General features: G+C 47.5%; 1 protein-coding gene across 1 annotated transcript in view; it reads left to right on the top strand.

Moving 5' to 3' along the window:
- Positions 1-26,536, top strand: part of RNF43 (ring finger protein 43) — a 72,962-nt gene that overhangs the window by 41,906 nt on the left and 4,520 nt on the right. The window contains exons 2-8 of the mRNA XM_013956713.2: positions 8,471-8,593; positions 13,134-13,208; positions 14,569-14,700; positions 15,207-15,308; positions 16,497-16,652; positions 17,249-17,351; positions 17,841-19,367. Of these exons, the coding sequence (XP_013812167.2) occupies positions 8,471-8,593; positions 13,134-13,208; positions 14,569-14,700; positions 15,207-15,308; positions 16,497-16,652; positions 17,249-17,351; positions 17,841-19,367 (2,218 nt within the window). The remainder of the gene's footprint in view (positions 1-8,470; positions 8,594-13,133; positions 13,209-14,568; positions 14,701-15,206; positions 15,309-16,496; positions 16,653-17,248; positions 17,352-17,840; positions 19,368-26,536) is intronic.

The following is a 26,536-nucleotide window of genomic DNA, read 5'->3' as shown; positions in this document are numbered from 1 at the left end:
TCCTTCTGTGCAGCCTCCCAGCTTCTAGCGAGCTGTGTCTCAGAGTCCTCCTGAGCCAGAGGTTGTATCTGCATCTTTGTGTTTAACAACTCTTCATGGTCTTTTGTTGCATGAATTTGTCTAATTGGTTTTTAACCCAGACTTCTGGTGTGTGCAGCATCGTGTGGGAATGAGTTCCACAGTTTCACTGTACCTAGAATGAACTGTACTTCCTTTTGTTTGTTTTAAAATTTCTACCTGATAATTTCATTTGATGCCCCTAGTTCTTTTGTTTGAGAAATAGTAAGTAATCATTCTTGATTTACTTTCTCCGTGCTTTTTGTGATTTATGTATCTCTAACGTATCCCATCTCTACTAGACTCAAGAATCTTTGTGTATTTAATCTCTTCTTATATAGAAATAGTTCCTTCTTTTTAAGATGGAGTGACCAAAAAGTATTGTAATATTCAAGATGTTGGCACACTGAGGCTTTATCTAGTAGATTTTTCTATTTTTTTAATTCTTTTACTAGTAATGCTTAATAGTCTATTCATCTTTTGACTACAGGTCATTCAACAAGTGTTTCAATAAAATTACCCAGAGTGACTCCAAGATCTTTACTGAGTTAAGAGCTAACTTAGAGCTCATCCCTGCATGAAATAGCTGGATATATTTTTTCTTACTTGCATTTTTTAACATCAGATGCTCTTTTATCATTCAGTCACTCAGTATTTTGAGATCCCTTTGCTGCCAGTTTTAATATTTACCAACTTGAATACTTATGTATTACTGAAAAACTTTGTCTCCTCACTATTTCTCCCATTTTCCAAATCATTTATGAATATTCTGGACAACACTTCTGAAACTGTATTGGTAAGTTCACTCCATTATAAAAACTGACCTATTTTTTTTCTGTTCTTAGTTCCTGAGAGGATCTTGGATAGTATTTCATAATATTCTGTCACCTTTCTTAGCTTTGATCTTGTAATAGAAAAAGAAAAGGAGATACCGGTATACAATATTAATTACACTTATTCCCATACTTACTGACTGCTTCAGGGAAGCCCATAGCTTTGCGAGGTGTGACTTTTCTTTACCAAAGTCATGTTAGTTGTTCCCCTTTTGTTCATTATACTGTTTTCCACTGGTATCTTTGTCATGAAAGTCAGGCTTATTGATCTGCTGGCTGGATCTCTCTTCAAATTCTTTTTCAAATTTAGCTCTGTATTTGCTGCCTTCCATTTTTCTAGTATTGAGGCCAATTTAGTGACAAGCTGTATACTGATGGTAACAGTTCACCATTTCCATCTATGTTTTTTTAGAGTCCTTTGATGAATACCATCTTGTCCTGTTCTCTTCCTCTCTTTTCTATGATGTCCTTTATTGGTTGGTTCTAAAATGTTTTTTACTGACACTTCAGATCAAGTCAATTCTTTTGACTCATCCACCATAAAGAAAGCCTCTGGTATGTGAAGTACTCTGAATTCTCTTGTAGAGAAAACTGAGGCAAATAATTCATTTAGCTTTGCTGTTAAGAACTTTTCTATGAGCAGTCCTTTTTCAACCATTGTCCCTGAAGACTCTTGTGTGAACAGAAAAAGGAATGATATGTTTAATGGTTACTGGGAAAAGAAAGAGAATAATCTCTTCCATGGGCATAGTTGATTCAATAAAAATTAATAGGCTTAAACTGCAGCAAGACAGATTCAGATCAGGCATTAGAAAATACCATGTTAAGGAGAATGAAGCACTGGACTAGATTGCCTGGGGTGGGTAAGGAATCTCCATTTTTGGAGGTCTTGAAAACAGGTTAAGCAAGTGTCTCTGAGGAATGTTTTAGGTCTAGTTGATCCTGCCTTAGGGCAACAAAATGGGCTAGATGACCTCTCAAGGTCATCTTTTTTCTACTGTTTTATAAATGGAGCCCCAAGTGAGAATCTAGCAGTCCTTTATATCTGGCTTTCCCCAGGACATTTCCATGGGTACTGGGGCCCCTGTCTGACCAGCCTCTGCAGGTTTAGCTCCTGGCTGCTCAATATCAGTTAGTTTCCAGGCCCAATATATGAGTGGGTGCAAGCATGGTGGGAGGGATGGGTTGTTATGAAGATAATGGGTCTACTGGGAAGAGAGTGGCAAAGACTACTAGGATAAGTTCAGAAAAAAGGTTCAGTATTTTAGGAGAAGTGGTGTGGAAGCAAAAGACAGAAAAGAAGGAGATGCTGTAGGGTAAGGAAATGGGCAAAAAGAAATGGTTGTGGCAGCTGGTGCTACAGAGGTCCCCAGCCTCGGAGAGTGCCCTGCCCAGCAGAGTAGGGGATGTTGTGCCTGGAGAAACCCTTTGCTTCTGAAGACTGTGAGCCAGTTTGCAGCCACATATGTACAATTCTTGGTTTCAGAGGGAATGAGGGATCCTGACTCTACAGCCCAGTGGCAAGAGCAGGCAGCTGGAGCATGAGTCCTTTCTGCACTGAGGAATCTCATAATCATTTGGTTTTCCACGTGTTCGCTGGATTATTTTCTGAGACTACCCTTGTCCTGTGACCACAACATGCAGCCATGCTCCCTCATGCAAAATATAAGGAGTAGTGGAAGTGCCAAGAAATCCAATTGTAGCATGTTAGTAGTAAGAGCCAGATCTTCCTGCTTTGTTGAAGCTTGATGAGTTACCAGAATAGCACCAAAAGGAAGGAGAAAGTGGAAGAAAGAGGAAGGAAGTGGTCTTGAGCAGTGATGAGTGGAGCATGTTGCTTGGGTAGATGACAGTTATGTCATTAGGTGAAGAAGAATCCTTCCCAGCTGCCACCTGAACTTTTCATCAGAGTGCTGAGGAAGGCACCTGGACTCTTAGCCTCAAGATGTTATTAGCGCCTAATGAGGAATTTGTTACAGAGTAACCAGGGAGCCACTAGTCTGGATCAGATCCACCGTCCTAGAAATAGGTGACCGTGGGGCAGCTCCCCCGCATGAAGAAGGGGTCTCAGCTTGCAGTCATATTGCTTATTTGTTGTTATCCTGGCACGGTCTCAGTTTACCTGCTCTGCCTGCCATGCCCTTTGTAGGTGCAGTTGTGCCCCTGGCAGGAATGCACAAAACAAAGGACCCTTGCTTGTCAAGGGAGATCAGGTGTCCCAGAGGGAAAGAGGAAAAGACCACAATGGCCAGTCGTATCAGAAAATCAAAGGGAAGGTTTTGAGGCGTTCATCAGCAGGTCTTCCCTGGCAGTAGCCACCTCAGTTTGCTGCCTGGCTTCTCTCTGGCCCCTCCAAGGCTGCTGCCAGTGTTTCATGTATGCTCCCCAAGCTCATTTGGAGCTGCGGCAGCTTATCTTAATGTGGCGCTCGTTGCTCTTATTTTCAGTGTTTATCATTAACGTTGTGATTAGGCACAAAAATGCTAGTCACAAAGAGGCTGCTCTGTGCTCAGCACAAAGAAATATCCCTTGCCTCCCAGAGTTTACTGCCTGAAGAAAGTTAAAGCAGCCCCACAAGCCATTCCCAATAAGGGCCAGACACAACTCCAAGCAGTGCCAGGGTATGTTCCTTCTTCCCAGTTCCAGAAAGCTGCAGGTAGAGACATCCTCTCCCCCTAATTACCCAGCAAGCCTGGCCAGCAATGTTCTTCTAAGAGCTGCCAGTGCCTCGCCACCATTACTGAGAAAGGGATCCACAGACCCTTACAGCCCAGCCAGCCCTTCCCGCTGTGCAGCGCTTGTGTCCAGTCCGTCACTCAGCCGTCTGGGCACAGCTGTCTTGTTTCACTGCTGAGCAGTAGCACATCTGGTAGGACCCTCAAAGTCCTTCTGATCCTTCCCTAAACCATGCTGGTCTCTATACCAGAACAGGCTGCCAGCATCCCATCTCTTGGCTTGTGGTAATGAGACCCTCTGAAGTTTCTTGTTGTTCCTGTTTTGCCATCCGCACACACAGGTTTTCTTCAGTTTGAAAGAAAAAGTAAATACAGTGTTGCCTTCAGTATGTTACTGGCTGGGTGTTGCTGCCTGGGGGCCGCGACAGGTTGGGGATGGCTGTGCAGGATTATCAGGTCGGTTGCAATGGCAGGGCCAGTTTCACCACTGCACTCCAGCTGCTAGGCTTTCTCCAGAGTTCCAGGAACTCCTCTGTAAAGGCTCAATAAAGTCAGCAGGAGGGTTAATCTGGGTTATCTTTGAATTATTAGAAGTATCACGAGACATGCTCTTTGTATTTCCTGTTTTGTGCTTTTGCACGATTATTAAAATAATATATTAACCAAAACCCAGAAAACTCCCAGTCAAGCAAACATAATATAAGAGTAATGGCACTGTGAAGAGAAAAAGGCAGAATTGTTCCGTAAAGCCAGCTAGGATCACAGACAAATGCCACGTTCATCTTTGCATGGGCAACGCCTGCCATTACTTCAGAAAAGCACTGAGTTACTTGGGAGCTTTCCTGAACTCCCAAGTCTTAACACATTTGATTGCTTCCCTGCAAACCCTGAGCTCTGACTTTCTAAAATTGATGTTGCTTGGCTCAGTACAATTACACATCTTGAAGTCTAAATTATATACCATTTTGACATTTTTTGTCTTCTCATATTACTATGGATTAGATAGGAAGGGTGAGATCCCAAGGGAAAGATGAATGAGAGAATGCCAATCAAAAGAACATGCTAGTTAATTAGATGCCATATTATCCCGTGGACATATTTTAAAATGTAACAGGTTATGCCTTCAGAAAATGTTCATGGTGCTATCCTTTACACCTCGGTGTTTGAGCTCCTGAAGGATAGCTGAGAATCTTAGGTTTGATTTTTTTAATATCAATATTTAGCCCTTCTGATCATAGGCATTAGATTTCTCAAAATCTAGACAATGAATAGACCCCAAATGTCAGTGGTGTTTTGAAATCCTCACCCATTTTTATGTCACTTTCATGGTTTTGTAAGATCTATTCCTGTTCTGAGATACCTAGCTCCTGATTTTGTAGTGTCTGTGTGTTAGTTCATTCAGAGTTGGTGCAAATTTCTGTTGCTTCAAAGCACAGGCAGAATCTCACAGTGTCAAACATGAACATGCCTCCGTGACTGAAAGCAGCATCCATTCCACTTTTCTAATGGGTATAACCATATGATCAAAGGGGCAGTCTCTGCAAATTACCCTGCCAGGGGGGAAACTGTGATTCCTGTGGGGTCACCATATTCACACATGGGTAACCGAGAGCAGAAGGCTGCCCTGAGCCAGGAGAGCTTAGTGGGAGGATAAAGGAGCCTTTGATCTTCAGCAGGAAACTCCACCTTGTTTCAAGCCCAACTTCAAGGGGATCTTCGCACTCGCACGGAGCAGTTGTACAGGCAGGTCTCCAGGGAGAGGAACAGCCCGCCTCTACCCAGAAACAAATGCTGCTGCACCTTTTCTGAACTCCCTTAAATCTTTCTCCTGGTGTGTTGGAAATGACCTCAGAGCCACCTAACAAAGAAGCACTTGTGCAGAACCGGCCGGGCCCTGGGCTTGCTGTAGCTTTGCCACAACTCCTGGGCCACCTCCCCGTTGGGTTGTGGGAAGGGGCTACAGGAAGGGCCCTTCATTCCCAGGGATTCCCCTGGCCTCGGTGGAGTGAACAGGCCCGCAGCCAGGTCTCACACTGTAGCTGAGCTTGGCTGAGAGGGGCAGGATCCGGCCAAGAGCCCCACCAAGTGGTAGGAGCTCCCTTCTGCAGCTCCAGGGGTTTTGCTGAGCTGTTTGGGTGATAGATACTCATCTCTTGGCCCAGGTAGTTACAGAAACATTTTTGCATGAAGTCATCCCTGAACTGGAGGCTGCAAGAACAGGTGGGGCTGGGCAGAGCTTTGGCTGGATCTGGCAGGCGCAAAGACAGCAGCGCATGGTGTGCCAGGCCTTGCCCACGCTCTCCAGCCACCTCCTAATTCTGAGCAGACATCTTCAGCCTTTTTTTTCCACTGTCCATCCCCAGCCCCTTCAGCCTGTTGCTGAGGTATTTGTGTCTTCTCTGGCCACATCTCCGATGGGCAGAGATTTCGGCTGCCAGGACCCTGGAGGCCCAGTGAGGACATTTTGCATTTCCGAGTGGCTGGAGGTGCCACTTGTCTCCCCTGGCTTTTGATGTGTGCAGTGCAGATGGCTGCATCTTAACTAATCATCTACACTCCTTTGTTGTCAACAGCAAGAAATGGGCACAGTTCATCTCATCCTGAAGTACATGACTAAAAATGGCCCAGATGAGTTGCACTCCCTTGAAGTACCTGTTTTTGCTGATGAGGAGTCTAAGTGATCCACTCATATATTAAATGTCAAGACTGGTGTGTCTGAAGTTAGGTGAAATGATCCCCATCCTCCTCCCCGCCGTCCCCCCACCCAGTGGACTTCTGCAATAAGCAACTGTTGGAGAGAAGGAAACATCATCTGGCTGATACCGACCCTGCCCCATTCCCCAGCTCTTGCCAGCCCCATGCTGGCTGAGGGGATGAGCTCACATCAGCTGGCAACTTTGCATACCCTGGATCAGTGCTGGGGTCAGGCAGCAGCCTGAGGATGAGGGCACTGTTTCTCGCAGCCCCTGTGTCAACACAGGCATGGATGGCTAAGGGAGGACGGAGAATGTGGGGTCTCCCTCAGCCTGCTCCTGCAGCTATATATAGGGGCCAGAGCAGGGATCAGAATTTTTCATCCTATTTTTAAGTCTGCCAAATCAACAGCCTTTTTGTACAGCATTGGGATATTGTTGTAAAATTACTTGAGTGGTATGTAATCTTCCTTTTTATTATAACTTTGAGCTTCCTTGCTTGTTTCCCACACTTCCATGCACTGATGCCTTACTAAAAGCTGTCCAACAACCTTAGTACTTACAGGCTTTTCTTACTGTACCATAACCTCTGTGTGCTTCATACACCACCACTTAGTCACAGAACACCTCAGAGAGGAGGAAGCTAGCCAGCTTTTCTAGGAAGAGATGGGAGATTTATGCAAGGTGACAGGACTCCCAAGAGAGAGCCAAGACTTGAATTCCAGCTTCCTACAGCCTCTAGTCATTCAGCCCAAAACCATCTTTCCTCTACCGCTAGACTGAAAAATCAGCAACAGTTTTATGCTTTTCAGACAGGGATCAGAAAAGCACTCAGCAGATGTCATTGTGACGACAAATGCACAGGCATAGGGCACTGCACGTCACAGCTGTGCCCCGGCAGCAGGACAGGCTCTGCATCACCTCGAATGGGTTTTACCACTGAAACTTTAACCAAGTGCTGCTGGCAGATGTTAGCCCCACACTTGTGTCTCCACAATGTGTGCAGATATAGCTGGGGCAAGCCTTCAGCTGCTGACTTCAGCTCCATGACACCATGCTGAGCTGCTGGCTCTGCTTCTGCAAGGTGTGATGGTGGGCTCGGTCAGCCCTCTGTCCACAGAGCCAAGATCAGTTGGTCTGTAGCTCTTGTCCACTCAATACAGTGTTTGAAGGGTTTTATATATGTCTGCGGGGCAGAGAGAACTTGGGCTGTCCTTGTACCTCTGATCAGCAGTCTGCAAAGCAGGAACCCTGGTCCGACTCCTGTTGCTGATGGCACTTATGTGAAATATCCCTTTCTTTCCCAGTGCCTTATTTTCACCTTCTGAAGATGAGGGAGCCTGTCTCCCTGGAAGATGCTCTGCAGAGGTGCATGGCCACACTGGGCTGACCCACCTGCCTAGATCCTGTCCTGCGCTGTCTCCCTCCATCGGCTGCAAGCTCTGCTCCTTGCTGTGAGCAGTTTGCCTCAAGCTGATGACCATTTTTCCAAGACTGACTTGGGGTGTGATTATCAAGATTTCTTCCTCTCCCATCTCATTCCTGGTACTTCTCTACTGCTGCCTGCATTCAGTTTCTCACTACTTCCTTTGGCTTCTTATCCTCTCTAAATTTATCAGAGAGGTGTTGAGTTCAGCAGCTGAGATACAAGAAGCACTGATTCTTTAGTGCAGTGGCACCAGAAGTTTGCTTCTGCTGTTATCCCTTAGCCCTGCCCAGAGCTCGCTACTCTGGGAGCAAGCTGGCTGTGTGTGTAAAGTGAGTCCTGAGGCCTTTGGACACAGGCATGTCTCGCAGCACAAGCACCTATGCTGTCAGGATGCTCTGTCCCAGAAATCAAGGGCTTTGATTCCATAAGCTGTTCTGGCTTTGGATATCTGTGACTGTGACAAAGCCAGACTTGTGTCTAGCTCATGATAGAAACTGTATCTTTCTCTGTGACATTTTCCTGCTGGACCAAAAATCTGACAGTGACTTGCTTCTTACAGCATTCAAAGCCACAGTGACACTGCTTAATATCCCGAGCTGTCAGACAGGGCCATGATGTACTCAGTGGGGTGAAGTACTTGTGATGCCTACTGCAGGGGTCCTGGAGGTATCCTATACCCTGTTCTGAGGAGGTCCATAAGGCACAAAGCTTGCAGTAGGCTTGAAACACCCTTTACAGTGCTGATCCCCAAGATCTGAGTTTCCTTTGCTTTTTTCCATGCAGTCCCATCCGCTGTCCCTGTGCAACACCAGTGAGGATGAACACACTGAATCAGGATTCATCACCATTGTCAAGCTTGAACAGCCAGATCGAGATCCCAACCCATGCCTGTCATTGGCTAACAAGGTATGTGCAAAAATGCCCTGAATGGGATGAATCTGTAAAAAGAAGCTGTTGTGCAGAAAAGAGTAAAAGCGAGAGGAGGTTGCAGGGTAGAAAAGAGCTGTTGAAAGGTGGAGAAAAGGCAATGGGTAAAGGGAGGTCTCCTGGGAGAAGCACTGTGCCGGCCAACCTCAATATCCTTCTTTCTCTGCTTTTTGGACTGCCTAACTTTGGTGTGGAACTTACTCCGATCTGACTGCTCTGGAACAGCTCAGACCTTTTCCCAGCACCACGTAAGCTTTTTGCCCACCAGCCTTGTGCCCTTCCCTCTGTTCTGCAGCCTCCTATTGCTTGCCAGCCTGTTGAAGAGATTTGCGCTTTTCTGTGCCCCTTTTCCTGTGCTTTGTGTGAAAAATGGATGGAAAACATCTTCTGTGGCTATGTCTTTAAAAATAATATTGTAATACTTCACTGGAACTGGCACATCAAGAATCAGCGCTGAGCAATTCAGACAAATGCAAACCAGATGATCCAAAATTAGGACACAACTCTTTAACAGTGAGGGCCACTGTCCACATTACAAAGTGATGGGAGATCTTAGATGTCTTCAAATCAGATCTCCTGTGAATGAAGTGCCTTAGTCAAACAGCAGTTACTATGTCAAAAGCTGAAGTCACTGGTACAATTCTCTGGTAATAGGGAAGTCAGGTAAGAACGAGGGTCGTTATGAGCCTTAAAATCTTTGTGCCTCTGATAAATTTGAGTGAATAAACCTAACAGTATCTTTTTCTTCAGTAATTCAGTCTACGTCCTTTTATCATCGTCTCTGTATGAAATGTTGTGTTATTTTCCATAAGCAGCATACAAACATTAAAAAAAAAAGTTTTTACCTGTTTTTTGCTTTATTTGGACTGTGTTCAGGTGATATAGCCCCTGTTGTCTGCTTACTGTTGGTGGTGAAATACTGGGGACGGGGTCCCTTTTCTGTCTTCTCTGCAGCTCAGCTGAAGAGGGCAGGCAAAACTTTTTAGCAAGCAGTCCTTCCTGTTCAGCATCTTTCCTGGCTTCTCGTTCAGGTACATCACACCGTTTCACAGGGTGTGAGAACCCTGCAAGGTTTCCCCTCACATAGCCTGGATGCCTGCAGGACATCCTTGTGCACTGCTTCCAGGGCAGCCTACCTGTGATGAACGTGAGAACGAGGGCTCTGGAAGGGCCTTAGGGAGCTAAGCTGGGTACTCCAACTCTCCACTGTCTGTCCAGACGTGCCCATCACATTACAGTGGTCCCAAGCTGCCGCATCTTGTTGGGGAGAGCGTTGAGGGTAGAAGCAGCAACGGCTGATTTGATCTGTGCAACTAACATGGAAGATCTTGAACAGAGAGGAAAGACCAGCTTCAAAACTCATCTTCTAAGAAGCTAAAAAGAGATTTTTTTCAAACTGTTTTGATAGTTTCCCCCTTAACCTCTCCTGACTCAATCTCTGATCTGAGTACTGGAAATGCTGTTATGTTACTGAGTCCACGGATTGGCTGTGGAAGGTCTGCACAGGGAGGACACCACCTTGGTCATCCAAAATAGCTCCTGATCTCTTCTCCAGGACTTCTAACCCTCCAAAGGAAATAAACCCCTCAATTCATTAGCATACTCATGACTTGACTATTCACTGGCCTTTAGTCATCATAGCTTTGTTACCAGAGCTGAATCCGTCTAGTACTGGATTTTATTCAAGAGCCTTCTTCAGCTGAACATAAGTCAGTCACCATACTGCTTGTGGGCAGCCTTACTCTAAGGGCTCACCTCTGAGAGTTCACAGCCCTCCTCCCCCACAGCAGCCTAGTTTAGCCATGAAATACAGGCAAATCCTCCTTCAGCAGGCCACATCTCTGGGCCCTCCTTTTGCCTTGTATCCCTGGCCCCTTCACCCCCCCCCCCCACACACAACTGCTGTCCTTCTATATCAGAGTCCAGCTGCTTCTCCATCCTCCTGCCAAGCTCCTTCCCCCAGTGTCACACAGGTCTCATCCCACACTGCCCTTCTTGACACTTTTCTTGCTCTTTCCCCAGTGCTTCTTCTCAAGATCAGGGATGTGGCTGTGGGATGTGACCCAGAGCAACTGCGCAGAGTCCGATGGGCTGGGGAGGCCTGGACACTAGCTGGGGGCTGGAGGGACACTGGGCTGAGAGCTCACATGTGCCCTCTACCACAAGGGCCCAGCCAACAGCCCTGTGCCCTTTCTCTGGACCTCTTTCCTGCTTGTTGTACTTGAACAAGTGTCCTGCATTCACCAAGCCCCTCTATACCTTTAAAAGTCACCGCTGGACCCCTATTTCTGCTAGGTATTGATTTTGTGCAGCCTTCATCTTATTCTCTGCTGGTGCTGTTTTATCCTTGGAGTGAGCCTGGCTCTCTGGGACAGGAGCTCTTGTTGCCTTGGCATGTGTTTTCTGTGATAGAGCTCTGCATGTTGAGTTGCAGTGCTGTATCAATGATGATAAGAATAGCCATGTGCAAAGTGTTATCATAATCTCTGCTTTAGCTGTCACTCCGCCAAGCAGTGTACACAGACAGTCCTTTCAAACCTGGCATGAGAATAACTTTATCCAGCTACCTGATGCTCTTTTCTGCTTCTCTTAAATTCTAGCACTGGCTCAGCATCCAAAACTAAAATCAGTAGAAAAGGTATTTGATCTGCAAGAACAGAGGTAGACATGGAAAATACCCTGGGAATTGATTCAGAATGATTTGTTTTCCCTTTTCTTGTAACCTTTGCAATTTTGTATGTATGTTTTTTCCTCTGACCTTGAGTGAACCCTTGATTGCAATGCTGGTTAACAGACTGCTGAAATCTCCAAAACAGTCCATATTTGCACTAAAAGTGTTTCAGTCCTCACAGAGGAAAGCCAGCTATGCTATGTGGCTGAAGAGATCAGCTGCATGGACAGCAAATACTCAGAAAATGATTGCAGCAAGCAGTTTGTGAATAGCTTGAACAAAATTGTATCCTTTGCACTTGGGGAAGGGCAACAATAGTCAGAAAAATGTTGTGAAGTAGCATTTGCCCAGTCTCAGTCATTTGTTTCCCCATCGTTGGTGTCCTTAGCAGGATAAAATCTAGAGCTGTTCATCGTTCAACAAAGGTTGACTGGCTCCAGTGGGTGGAATTCACTACCTGAAAGTCCTGTTTGTTCTTCAGTGCTGGCAAATGCTGAGGATCCTTTGATCCTAGGCAGGACCCCAGTCTCTGATCCCTGCCCTGAGCTTCTAATTTCAATTTCCAGCTTCCCCATCTGTTATACCAAACCCAAGAATGTCAAATCCCATCAGTGATTCAGAGCCTTAAGCCCTATCTCCTGATCCCCTGACCTCCAGTGTTGTCTCAACCCTTGGTGCCTCTGTTCACACCACCAGCTCTGTCCCCAAACTCAGGCATCTGCCTCCAGCTCCCAGCTCCTCCCCTCTGCGGTGAGTGGAAGCGACGTAGGCCTCAGAGCGAGGGAGGGAGCTGACCCTGCCGCTTGGCTCTGCTGCTCTTCACTGAGGTGCGAAAGCCACTTCCCTTCAGCCAGCCCTAGAGCCAGTGCGCTGCATCTGATATTGCAGTTGGGAAGCTGTGGCACTGACCTCTGGCCCCTGAGCTGGAGTTTGGCATGGCAATGGGTAAACTGCTGCAGCAGCCCTGGCAGATCCCTGTTTGCACAGTCACTCGGGGACGCACAGATCAAAGCACTCTGCATGAGTAACAGCGGCCCAGCCCTGCACTTTGTTCACCTTCTTGTCTTCCTTTCACAAGAGGCAGCCTTGTCTACCACGAGGACTCGAAGGGCTTGGCAGGAGGACACGGGTGACCCTGTGAAGTCCTTTAGACAGTGTGCTTTGGCCTGACCAGGATGACATTTATACTCATTTTGCAGGGGGACTCAAAGCTGTCTCTGTCAGACCATGGCAGACGTGAAAAGCTGTGAAAAGCACAGCAAGAGTGATCTGACTCATAATCCTAGACCAGACTTGCAGTCCAGGGATCACCTAAGCCTCTCCCTGAGGAATGTGGGGGACGGGGATTGCACAAAGCAATGTACAGTGCATGTATATGGGAGTCAGGCCTGTAGACAGCCCATGGCTGGTGCAGCCATGATAAGAATGGGGGACCTGCAGAGGGTTTTTGCTGTCCTGGGATGGAGGGGTTAAATGAGCAGTGCTAACACAGTTGCAGATCTCTCCCCAGCAAATCTAGCTCCGAAGCAAGGGGCGCATGGCACAGACATTTAGGGGATTTGGTGTTTAGATTTATGGGTTGTTGTGAGTGGAAGCCCACCAACTAATGCACCTCTGCAACTATAGGGAGAAGCCCTCCAAGAGCCACAGAGCTCTAGCAAGAGCAGGCACTGGTCTCGCTGCAGCTCAACACAAGCACAGAAATATACATATAAACTCTTTTCTCAGTCTAAGCAGCAGACACTTCTTTCTCCCATGGAGAGCCAGGCGAACGCCTATCCAAACAGTAGATGCAAATATAGGTGTACAATATAAAATGTCCACTCAAGTTTTTGTTCTTTTGGACAGGCAAAGCTGGCGGGGGAGCGTGGAGCCCGTGCTATCCTTTTTGACATTACTGATGATGAAAGTGCTGCTGATCAGGTACAAACCCCATTGATACTATCGGATAAACCTCAGTCCTCCTATCCCATCCCAAAACACGCAAGATCAGGACCCACCAACCACCAACACACAGTGGAAGGTACAGGTGCCACTGGGTCCCATGAAGTTAATACAGGCTAGCTTTGAATCTTAGCTCTTACCCAGCTCATCCATATATACAAAGAGCACTTTTCTCTTTTGCTAAAACTGTGACCCATCCAGATCTCCAGGCAACACAAACAAGCTAAGAAGTCTGCAAACAGCACCTTGCTGCTCTTGAAGGACATTATCTGTTCAATTAACTTTCCTGCCAGAAGCTGGATACTTACCCTGGAAAGTCACAGATACCAGAGCCCATCTTGTACTGAAAATCCTGGTGTACACTAGAGGAAGGATGATTTCTGAAGGCTTTCAAGCCTTGTCTAGACAAAGTCACAGCCAATCTGGTCTGCTGTTGTGGGACATATTGCTGCAAGTGGGACGTTGAACTAGAGACCTCCAGAGGTCCCTTCCGCAAACACTACTGTCATCTCTGGAGAGGAATAGCTTACCCATTTTAATAATTAAGGGATAATGAAAAACATCCAGTACTAGATAAGAGGACAGATAAGGAGAGCTGGAACCTGAGTTAAGCAAGCTCTGCATTGACTCCTGGCCCCTGGATCCATCCTTACAACTTAATTCCTCGTGCTAGAGACATGCAGCAGCAGGTGAAGGTCCATGAGGTGACACTAAGGTTGTTGAGCATATGGGAAGTGGTTAGTGGGGTCAGAAGGCCACCCCGATTCAGTTCGATCTGGAGGACAGAGCAGTCCTGGCCACTTGCTGAGCCAACCCATGCCCAGCTGCTTGGACTACATATCCATGGTGAAAAAATGCACGTATGATCAAGAACAAACTGAATGTTGTGCAGATCAAATGGGGTAGAGGGGGAAGACTCTCTCATGAGTCCCACAGAAAAAGATGAAGTGTTACTGTAGAGAAGGCAGCACATAGTAGTGTTATAGGCGGTTGCCACATGGGAGTGGAGAGACCAAGAACTTTTGTACAGGGACTTGAAAGAGGAGCATAGGAGGAGCTGAGCAGTGTCTAGTTGTGCTTGAAGATGAGACACCATCATGGGTTAAGCCGTGGGAGGAAATGAAGCAAGCCATTCTGATGAAGAGCTGGTGAAACACTGGACAAGAAGCTTTCATCTGATGCAGAACAGTTTTCACAGAGTGATGGTGTAGGCTTGGGAGAGCAGCCTTGATCTCTAAAGTGTTTGTGGGAGGGAGGCACCTGGCATGCCTGGGAAGCAGGCATAGTCCCTGTTTCAGGCTGTTCCGGACCATTTCTCACCATGTTTGTTTCTTCACAGCTGAGAAAGCCCAGGGGTCTGAGTCAGCCTGTGGTTCTGATCAGAGGCCATGATGCTGAGCTTCTCATGGGTGTCGTGAACAAGAACAGAGAGGCCCATGTGAAGATAGAGGTCAAGGAGCCACCAGCTTGGGTGAGAGACACACCATTCCCACTGCCTTCTGTATCCTCTTTCCCAAGCTCCTGTGCCGTGGAATAGGACTTCCCTAAGGTGTTGAGCTTTCCTTCCCAGGAATGGAGGCCACAGCTTTTTGCAGCATTTAGATAACGTGCATCAAACAAATACTCCAAAGTACTTCACCTTATTTACAGTTTCCCTTATTTAATCAAGATTGAGGCAAAATTTCCTGTCTCTTCAGGTGAGGCTAAGCCTTGATTTTCTCATCTTATGGAACCTTAGACCATAGCCTCTAATGAGCTGAGATGCTGCAAGAGAGAGAAATTTGATTCCTGCTGGAATTTGCAGAAAAAATTTGAACTCTTTTTCTTTTACCTGTAAAGAGCAAGGAGGTAGAGCTTGGCCAAGAGTTATGTATTCAAAGGCTGGTGGTCAGGAAGAGGTCAGGATTCCTCTGCCTAGCCTCTAGTTCTAACATCCCTGACACCCAAGGGTGATTTCTTTCCTGTTTTATTCAACAGCCAGATTATGACGTGTGGATTCTTCTCACAGTGGTCAGCACTGTCGTTGTCATCATTTTGATTTTTGTTGTCCGCACAAAGTGCCAGCTGAACAGGACTCAGGTAAGAATCTCATGGAAGAAATGGGTCTGAGTGAACAGAAATGCATCAAGGGCGACCATGGACCCAGTCTGGGAGAGGCAATGTGCTTCTTCGCGAACTGGAGACATGGCCACATGAGGCATGTATGTCACAGGGATGCGCAGTGCGATTCTGAGATGGGCTGTCCTCCCTTAGACAGTGGCCTCGCAGTTTTCCCCACCAGCAGTGCAACAGCCTGCCACAGTCCCCAGCACCATTTCAGAGCTTGTTCCAGGGCCCAAGGCTGTAATGCTGGGGGCAGCAAAGCTGGCTCACAAGCTCTTTGCTTTAGCAATATTGTCTGTATTGATAGAGAATAGAAGTTTCAATATTTTTATAGAAACTAACAAATTAAATAAAAATCGGGTTGCATTTAAATACTTCTCTGCTTGGATGCAGGCAGGTACCCTGGTACCCCTGTATTAATAAACAGGGTAGCTGACAGCACATCTGTTTACCCTGCTGAGAGTGGATCTTGGTTTAATGCCTGTGTCCTGGTGTCTTTCTCTATGGACAGCAGGCACAAACAGATCCTGTTTTCTTTCCAGTCCTGTACTCTGAAACTCTTTATCTAAATTGTAACGACATTGCATAACAGACCTCAGTGAACGAACGCAGGATTCCCCTGGCTTCTTTGGCCACCAGTGGATGGTGAGGCATGAGGTCTTACATTTGACACAGTATATTTGTGCTGAGGAAGTATTCAACTACCAGACAAATTGCTTGTTGAGCCAAAGTGGTAACCATTTAAACACTCATCTCTGAAAGCATTGTCCTGGTGTTGCTATTAGAGCCCCTGTATTTTTATTCTTCTGTTTTTAAACAAGCCTTCATGCAGCCTACCTTAATTAATCAATCACAATTAATTGATTAATTATAGTGCACTCAGCTGGGGACCTCAAAGCCTTTAGCAAAGGAAGGGAGCCCAAGAAAGATTCAGGCATTCAGCTTGGATGGGTGTCTGGAGGCACGTAGTATTCATGGAGGAATCAGTGGTGGTGGCAGCAGGGACAGGATGGGGTTTAGGGATGTGCTGTCCCAGCAGCCAGACTACACTGCTCTAGCTCCGCATTGCCAGGTGTTGTTTATGATCTGACAGCTGGTGTAGGGCAGCCTTTGCCTGGCTTACCCCTGCTGCTTTTTGAAACCTGTTTCCTTTCTTTCTTGCAGGACTCCTTGCAGCAGCAGACCATGCAGGCCATCGGGCAACTAGCTACACGCAAGTACCAGGCCAGATGCCGACAGGCATCTCGCTGGGACTCAGCGAGCAGCTGCAGCTCAGCTCCGGTCTGTGCCATTTGCCTGGAAGAGTTCAGTGAGGGTCAGGTAGGCTGTGGGCATAGCTGCTGATTAGCCACAGCTCTGAGCTCTCTGGCCACTTTATGGGGGGAGCTGGGCAACCCAGCAGGGTGGGAGGCCCTTGGGAGGCTTCCTTCAGCAGCTCCTGAAGGCTGGGAAAGGACAAGGAGTGACAGAGGTGAGTCTGCCCCATAACTTGGGCAAAAACCATTGCCCTTGTTTAAGTCACTTGCTTGCAGATTCAAATTCCCTACAGTTGGGTCTCCTGCTGTCTCTGTAGGTTAAAAATGTCTGTAGTAGGTCCATGTTGAAACAATGGGGAAGAAGGGGGTTTGCTTCTCTAAAGTGCTCAGCCTGAAACTATGTATTTTGGAGAGGGCCAAACACCTCTCTAGACATTCACACCACCATGGCTGGACACAGCAAGCAGAACTAGAGATGCCAGGCTGCAGAACAGCCTCTTCCATGCGAAACTGGTCTGCAGTTTGCCCACTATTAGACATCTTTCCATTCTACCAGTCCCGATTCCTGGAGCATCAAGAGAGCCCCGTCTCTGTGTCTCCAGATCCTGGGACATGGTTCTCCTCACTCACACTCCTCCTTTTCTCCCTATGTTTCCCTAGGAACTGCGGATCATTTCGTGTTCCCACGAGTTTCACCGGGAGTGTGTTGACCCCTGGCTGCAGCAACACCACACTTGTCCTCTTTGCATGTTCAACATTCTTGGTAGGGCTCAGACACAGCATTTTCCAGCCAGGGATAGGGGTGTGTGTGCAGGGGTTGTGCCCAGGAGGTCTGCATAGCTTTGGGGGCGATGCAAACAGTCAGTGTGTGAGCAGGAGCATGTGTCTCCATGTATGTGAGTGTAAGAGGTGAGTGTGAGGAGAGGGGTCTCTGTGTGCGTGAACTCCCATACCTGCAGCGGTGTGTGGTGAGATGTTGGGCCTGTGCTGGGACCTGTGCCAATAGGAGGGGTTACCAGTCACAGAACAAGAACAGTGGGGCCTGCAGGGATGGAAGCTGGGATCTGAGCATTGAGGCAGTGGGAAGGGTGCCAGGCGCTGGCTGTGTGGTGCAGGACCATCAAGACAGTTTGGCAGCAGTGAGGAGTTGTGGGACATGGGTGGGACATAGTGTAATGCAGGCTTGCTGGTGCTGGGGCTACTGCAGCTGGGCTGCGGGATGTGTGCTGGATGTTCCCTCCTTTCTTCCTAGCCAGAGACTCTGTGGACCAGGCCGCAGTTCCGAGCTCCAGGCTGACCCCTCGGGACATGGAGCCCGGACGGCGGCTCCATCTTTTCCGCCAGCACCCAGGACATGCCCTTTATCACCTCCCGCATGCCTTTCCACAGAGGAACCTCAGGAGCTTCCCCCCAGAGTCTGCCCACAGCAACCCCTTCTTCCGCTCTCCGGAGCTCTCCCAGCTGGATTTCAGCACTATTCACTACATGCCTTACAGGCCAGCAAGCTCCTTGCCTGCCTGCAGCCATCCTTCCCCCCTGGCCCCGGGGTTGCTGGGCCAACAGCATCACAACCCCTCGGCATGTGGACAGACACTACCTTCCCACAGGACTTGCTCTCTTCAGCACCAGCCTCCATGCCTGGGGCTCAAGGCAGCCCTGCCACAGAAGCAGCACCGTGCGCCCCCGCTGCGCCGGGGAGCTGGCCACGGGCACCAGCACAACAGCAGCGGCTCTGGGGAGAGCTATCTCACGGAGCACAGTGGGTACCTGGCAGACGGGCCGGGCAGTGACTCCAGCTCTGGGCCCTGTCACGGTTCCTCCAGTGATTCTGTGCTGAACTGCACAGACGTCAGTCTTCAGGGCATCCATGGCAGCTGCTCCACTTTCCGCAGCTCCCTCAGCAGTGACTATGACCCCTTTGTGTACTGTAGCTCAGAGGGACCTGCCACGGACAATGGCCAGGAGCAGCAGCGGCTGACAAGGGAGACGCGGCCCAGGTCCTTGGATCTAATGGTGCCTGGGAGTGCTGCTCCAGCCAAGTCCCAGATACTCAGCCACGTCCACTACCACCACCACCAGCATCATCACTACAGAAGAGATGCAGAGTGCCCACCTGGGCGGGTTGGGCAGGGGCCTAGCCAGCGCAAGTCCCGGTACTCTGGGGCCAAGGTTGGCTTCCACAGTGCTCGGACACAAAAGAGGACTGAGAAAACCCATCACTGTCAGCGGCCTCTTGAAAGTACCACTGTGTCACCAGAGGCACCTCCGGCAGGACAGCCCACCTGCCTCCAGCAAGGCCGTGAGCTTTCTGATACCCCTTCTGCTTCTCCAAACAGGTTGGACTTTGGTGTAGATGCCAACAGACAATCGGGAGCAGCTGGCCCATCCCATGTCCCACTGTCCCAGAGACACAGCTTACACAGCCGTCATCACAGAAGGAAAAGAAAGTGTCCCCTGGAGCCCGACCCTGTTCACCTTCCCGAGGACTCAGACTTGCACAAAGCCTTTGATGCTCATGTTCCTTATGGCCATCCCGCTGGTGACAGCTGCTCGCCTGAAGTTCAGCCCCTGATCCCAAGTGCTCCCCTGCCCTGTGGCTCAGGCTATCGGCCACTTTGGAAGCGTTTAGTCCCACAGTCCAGCTCAGAGCTGAAAAAGCAGGAGGACGTGTTGTCAGGACGGGAGGGAAACATGGTTCCTGTTGATTTCTCAGGGACAGGCACCCCTGGACACAGTCTGAGCTTTCACCTTCACTGCCAGTCTCAGCGATGTAGTCAGGGTAAGTCTGTTATTTGCCTCCTCTTTCAACAAACAGATGAATAAGGGTGGTTTGTTGCAGTCTGCCTGTGAGGATACTCTGGCTGCATGTGCACACACTTTTGTACCTTCACAGTAGGATTTCCTGCGGAACCACTGATAACAGGTGAACACAGAAGTATTTCAGATACTGTCCTGAGATGATGGCTTCAATGATCAGCAAATCAGGCACTGCAATCTCATACTAAAATAATACAAATTAGAAATAAGGTGGATATTTTTAAATGAGAATCACTAGAAACTGAAATATCCCCCAAAGGAAAGGGTAGAACCACATTTCTCAGTGTCCTTATTCATCTGGATTGTCCTACTGCAAGATTCATTATCATTAATGCTTACTGTGCTTTAGCTGTTTTAGTCAACCCCAACTTACTGAACTTGATAAGGAGATGAGTGTCCATGGCTTGTGGTAATAGGAGGACAGACTAGATGAACTTATGGATTTACACATCCCTCATTTCTCCTCTGCCTTGGTTGTGTGGGAGTTACTTTTTAGCATCTTTTTGAAAACAAACGTAATTAAAATTTGGCCCTTTGCCTAACTGTTGTTAGGCAATTCTGCCTCTCCTTGAGGCAGAAAATACATTTGAGACTGGGATTTTTGAAAAAAAACTAACAAGGTTTAGCTCCCAGGTCTTGCTCTCTTAGACTCTTCTGAAAATACTTACCTGCAAGTCAGTGTATGCAGCGTGCTGGCTCCCAGAGCAGAACCTGTCTCCCTTCCTCATCTTGCAACTGACTCATTGCAGGTCCTCAGGCAAATCATTTTGATTTAGGTACCAAATACACGTCTAGCTGCCTGATTTCTGTTAAAATGCTGGCCTTAAACTCATGACTCAGTGTGCCTATTGTAACATGGAGCTAATAACTTCCTCCCCCGCGAGTCTATCCAGCCCTTACACCACACCCAAGCTCCTGATCTTTGAGTACCTGCCTGTGAGGTAGCAGGGGGAAGGGAGAGGAAGCTGAGATGTGCACAGGGCACAGCAGTCAGTGCCTACAGCGCTCTGGACTCTCAGACTCCCAGGAACAGATTTTTTTTCCTGAGCACAGAAGTGCCTGACACTGCAGATAGGTGATACGGGAGTTTCTTCAAAGGGCCCTGAGGGATACTGCCATTTCAAGAGATGATAAGAAGGCAGCAGTACAGAGATGTCTCTCCAATTTGCCAGTAGCTTTCTGGTGCTGATGTGCTCTGAGTTGGAGGCGGTATGCAGTGATATCATCAGAGAGACAATCTCTCCCAGGATCATGATGGGAGACCTCTGCTTGGAGAGACCCTTTTGATATGATGGCAGGTTGCTCAGGGTTTGATCTGAGTTCACATTTCAAAATAAAACCTAGGGGCTGGTGTGGCTCAGCCATGGCCTTCTCCCAGACACCAGGCCAGGTGTCGTAACACATGAGCAGGTGACTGTGGTGCTCCCTGCCATTCTGCCCCCAAGTCCAGGGGCTGGTAGGGAGGGGGCAGCTTCCAGAGACACGGTGCCACCCTGAGGGCAAATGAACCATGAACAAGGCAGGGACCTAAGCAGTTCCCAGAGGAGCTCTTGGTGCCTCTCTCCAGCAGTCTCCTCTACTTACTGAACAGCCTGTTCTCCTCTGCTTGGAAATGCTTACCACAGGCCCAGCGCTCCGTGGCCTGGACACATCTGACTTGACCTGCTACACAGCTGCCACTAGAACACCAAGGTCTTTGCCTTCTTGTCAGCTGGTCTCAGAGCAGCTGGTGCTTCTTCCAGATGTGTCTGTAGGGGAGAACAGTGCAGGCAAGCACATAACACCTTGGTGGTGTCTACAGTCACAGTGCAGGGCTCTGCTGCCCACACCCACCCTGCCTGTAGGCTGCAGTAGTGTTTGAGAGCTCTGGGTTAGGCTCCTTCCTTGGCAGACTGTGATCCAGGACTGCTCAGAGAGGAGCCCTGACACAGCTGCCACCACTGGGGGAGAGCGTCCCCTGACGTGGTGTGGTCAGTTTGCACCTCCATGTACTTTGGTGGCTGGCAACCATGTTCTAGTCCAAGGAAGTCCTGGTGGGGTGGGGAGCAGAAGAGACCTCTGCTCATGCCAGGCCTCCCTGCTCCTTTCTGGCAATGCTGAGCCTGTCTTACATGAAGAGGTGAGCAGTGCCCATCTCGCCTTGGTATGCCAAATGATGGTTGGACCCAGCAGAGGCTGAGTCCAAAGTGGGCCCCTGTCACCTGGGCCAGGTTGACTTCACATGCCTTATGGTATTGGTGCTGTGCAGCAGCAGCATCCATGTCCTGCAACTGCACGCTGGATTTTGGGGGGGCAGTGACCCAAGCTGTGCCATCAGGGATGCTATATGAGCTGTGCTCTAGCTGCTGCACAATGTCTGTGCCTGACCACACCACCCCAAACGCAGTCTTCCTCCCTTTCCCCTCTTCCTCCACCTTGCAGTCAGGGTAGCAGAACTTGATGTTCACCAGAGATTGCTGCAGGCTGGATCTCCAGGGGGTCTGAAGAGGAAGAAGAGGTTGGAGAGCAACCAGGAAACAAGCCCTCCCTTAAATTCCCCTCTCTGCAGAGCAGGACAGAAGCAAGCAAGGCAACAAGGATGGAGCCTGGGCTGTTGTTCCTGCAGTGAAAGTGTGAATGCTCTCCAGATGTGGGGTCTCGTGGGCTCTGAGAGGTCCTGTCACATGCAGAAACACCTCCATGAGGGAACTGACCCATTCATTCCAAAAAGAGAGCTTTGGGCGTGAGCCACCATATTGACAGTGTAGCAATCCAGTGAGCTGCCCCCAGATATCAGCCTGAGCGTTTTCTCATTTGGTGGTGTAGGTGCAGCCACTTTTTTTTTTATTATTATTATTTTTAATTTTATAAATCCTGTATCAGGGGAGGCAGGAGATCTGTGTCTGCTTACATATTCTTAGCTTCTCATTAAGAGAGGATATGGGTAAAAGAGCAGAAACAAGAGCAGATAGATTTAGGAACAGAGGTGCCTGGCTTGTGCAACATTCATCTGTGTCCATCAGTTTCAAAGAAACACAGTACAGTGGCATTGGCTCCTACTGCGCTGCTCCCATTCTAGGACATGTATGAAATACTGTCAGTTCTTGGTCCTCTCTCTGATAGACTCACATTTTAAGCAGTGCCTCTTCCTTTCTCACCAGCCATCCAAATTTTCTCAAGTTTTTCAGCCTCTGGTTTATTCTCTTCCTGTCTGTGCCTCTTCCCCATCTGTGAAGCCCCCTGGGAGGGCTCCCATCTGGGCACTGCCTGGAGGAGAGGGAAGAGAGAAAGCATCTCCCTCCAGCCTCAAGGAGAAGCCCAGGTCCCTGAGGGAGCAGGGATCCCCTCGGGGTACTCACTGGCCTGGGCTCTGGATGCTGCTGTGTTCAGGGCATTGCAGGGATCTGTGCTGTGCTGCCTCTGTCTCTTTGCAGATTGTCTCAAAGGCCCAGCTCTCCTGTTGTACTTCTGTGCCTTCCCCCTGCTGATGTGACTGGAAGAGAGGTGCTCAGATATCCCTCCAGAGCCACTGCCAGCATGTTTTGCTAAGCACATACAGTCTTCATTCCCTCTTACCTCCCTTTACCAGGATATAGAAGAACTGATGTGTTTGAAAGTAGCTGAGCTCTATGTCCATTTGACTGCAGTAGCTTCTGTGGATGCTTCCAGGACCAGCTAGAGAGTCAAAATCTCCTTATAAGATTGAGAAAATATACACAGAGGAAGGATTTTACTTTATAAGGAACTAATGAAAGTTGAGGATAGTAGGAGCTCATGCAGGGCTTATACAGAAAAGCCATCAAGCTGAAAACACACTGCTTGACATAATATAGTCGCATCAGTTCTTTATCTTAGAAAGGGACTGGACATAATTCAATAGAGAACAGGTAAGAAACAGCAAAGATCAGTCTCAATAGACAGTCCCATTGAAGCAGGACGCACAAAAAATAAGACAAGGAAACCAAGGGGAAATGTATATATGCCTCTAGATGAATGCTGGAAGGCTAAAAAATAGGTGGATGAATTGGAAGGCCTGGCTTTAAATGAAGTTTTTGTTTTAAAATTTTCAGAAACACATCAGAAAAACAAACAAACAGAGAGACTCTAATTCCCCAAGTGAAATTATACAGAACAGAAGAGTATGTCATGGTGGCATGGGAGGGGCACTATACGTTAAAGAGAGTGTAAAGTCCAGTGACAAGTAACACAAAATCCCCAATTGTGCCTGAATAGGAAGAGTATAGTATTAGCATTGTAATACGCTGTGTTAGCATAAACTGCAAAAAAGAAGCCTCCATAAAAACGAGACTCTTCTTAAAATAATATTAAAAGAAGCAGTCAAAAGAGTAAGATGTTTTGGGGTACAGGGATCATTTAAAGATATACTACCAGATGCCCAGAGTAATGCATATCCCCAACCATTAAAAGGCCCCAGAAAAGGCCTGTCTAAGCAGCAGAGCAAAGGCGGCCATTAGAAGTAACAAGCCATTCTTCAAAAGTTAAGGTGTTACTAGACAAAGAAAACAGAAAAGAGTTAGATGTAAAGCTAAGTGCAGAACCACAGTGAGGCAGGCTAGGGAAGATTTCTATGAACAACTTGGGAAAAACAGAAAGACTATTAATAAAAATGTTTTCAACTCCATCAGAAGCGAAAAGCCTGCCAGAGCCTGCCTCTGCAGGTCCAGAGAGTCATGCAGGTCTATAAGGCATGTTCAGGGGACATAGCGTAGTAACAGATGAGCAAAATGATTTATTGCATTAGAGATCAGCATGGAAGTGGTTGAGCAGATTCTCATACTGGCAAATCTCTGTTCGGGGCATGAGTTAGTGGATCTCTCACAAATCAAAACATCAGTTATAAGCATTTCTGAAATGTATCTATAAAGTGAATAGCAACAAATTGCCAGGGCTACAGATTACTCACCTGAGCATTGTGCAGGGGCTTAAATACAAGACTGCTAAACCACGAACCATGGACTGTAATCTATTATCCATGTCCAGAGCCAGAAGGAAGAGCTGAAGGCAATGTCAGTTCTAAATAGCTGAAGCCGCAGAACGATTAGCCTGACTTTCGTGCCAAGCAAATTGTTAAAAATTTAAATACAGGGTCTGACTTGTAGACACATGGATAAATGTGAAATCCAGGGGAGGAGGTAGCACAACTTTTGTCGAGAGAGAGACCGCCTCGCAGGTCTTTTAAGGGAATGAAGCTATCAAAGGATAAAAGGGAAGGTTCTCTCATAGGTAAGTAAGTGGTTAAAAAATAAGAGACAAAGTGCGGATCAGTCTTAGTGGAAGAAAGTTACTAGGAAATGGAGGAAAGTGGAATTCTGCAACTGTCTGCATTTTTCAGTAAGCTCATAAATATCCTGGACAAGGAGAGGAGATAACAAAGTTTGCAGAAGACAAAATCGCTCTTGTCAGCTCTAAAACTGGTTACAAAGCGTTAGGGCAGGATCTCCTGTTACTGAGTTATCAGGTACTAAAGTGGCAGATGAAATTCTGTTTAAATAACACAAAGTGCCACCCATGAACAGAACTGCTGCTAAATACACAGACACAGTTAACTCAGACAGTACGTCTTGGACCTGCTGTGAGTGGTTCTGTCAAAAAGGCAGAGTATTAGGAACTACCAGGGAAAGAACAGAAGACAAAGCAGAAAGTACCATCATGCAACTGCCTAAATCTGTGGTGCGTTCACCTCTAGAATCCACCATGAAGATCTTGTCATCCCTTCTCAGGGAAGGTTATAGTAGAATTAGAAAAAGTACAGAAAGATATCAAGAACAATCACAATTGTGAAGTTTGTCTGAGCAAAAAGAAAGAAAACAGAGACTTTCATGTGGAAAAAAGATGATTAGCAGAGGATATAAAACAGATCTATGAAATCATGGAGAGTAGGGGAGAAGGAAGGTAAGAGATATTATTCACTGCTTCTTGTAACAAAATAACTCACGGCATCAAATGGGAGACAGAAGTTTTAAAACACCGAATAAGGTAACACACAGTGCGTAATGAAACTGTGGTGCTCATTGAGCAGAGGATGTAGATGCTAAAAGGAAAATGGGTTCAAGATCCTAGATTAAGAGCTATCACATACAAAGATGCAAATATAATTTCTGGCTCAGGAAGTCCCTAAACCAGGGTTTCCAGAAGCTGACAGGGATCCTGTGGGATGGAGTACCCCCCCGGGTGCATGCTTACCTCACCCAGATGCAAGCTAAGGCTGGTGCTTTCTCCATGAGCCCCTGGAAAAGCTCCACTGCAGCAGGCTATTCCATGCACTGGCATTACAGGGAATAATGCTGCCCGTGGCCACCGCCAGGCTGCCAGAGATTAGCCCAGAGATGTTTGCTTGACCTTGGAGTTTATGCAGTTTCCTTGAGCACCCCCACTAGCTTTTCCATGGGGAGGTTCGCATAAAGCTATGCTCCTACTTCTTTTGCCTCGGAGACTATACCTGGAAGTTAGAGCACTGACTGGTTTCACTGAAGAATCCTTAAGCAATGTTGCATGGATCCTTTAAAAGAAATCAGAGAACTGGTAGAGAATTATAGCTAGTTGGCTTCCTGAACTACCCCAGCATTTACTGATCTCATCCCAAAACAGCCAGATTACTCCCAGCACAAGATGATGAAGTCCCTTGCTTGCTCTTTCTGAGAAATCTCATCTCCTCCAGCCCACTGTCAGCATTCTCCCCCTCTCCCCCCATCTGCTGCTTGCCTTCTTAGCCATTCTCTTTCATGTCGTTTCTTTGATCATTACTGGAGAGGGGGAAAAGGATTAGAGGGCAGAAAAAGATCACTGTTAAAAGATAGTACCCAAGGAACAGTGTTTCTGTTATATCACCAGTGTGTGCTACCTCAGGTCCTTTGCCCTTGCCTTGTTTGGTTCTTGATGACCAGTTCAGTAGCTAAGTTCTACCACCTCTGTATCTCCTGATTCACAACTTCTGTTTTAATTAACTTTTCTGTTTATAAAACAAGTACAGGAAGTTGAGGACACTCACAGAGGCAGAGTTTTCAGAAAATACTTTAATAATATGATTCTGGACTCAGGGTTTCTGACTGATCACAGAGTGATCAAAGCTGTAAAGTGTCTTTTGTGTTGGATGTAAGCTAGTGTACAGGAAAAGCAATTGGCAATGGATTA

This window comes from Apteryx mantelli, chromosome 22 (assembly GCF_036417845.1).
Source record: "Apteryx mantelli isolate bAptMan1 chromosome 22, bAptMan1.hap1, whole genome shotgun sequence".
Lineage (NCBI taxonomy): Eukaryota > Metazoa > Chordata > Aves > Apterygiformes > Apterygidae > Apteryx > Apteryx mantelli.
The sequence above is the reverse complement of the archived record's forward strand: the minus strand, read 5'-3'. Positions and strand labels throughout refer to the sequence as shown.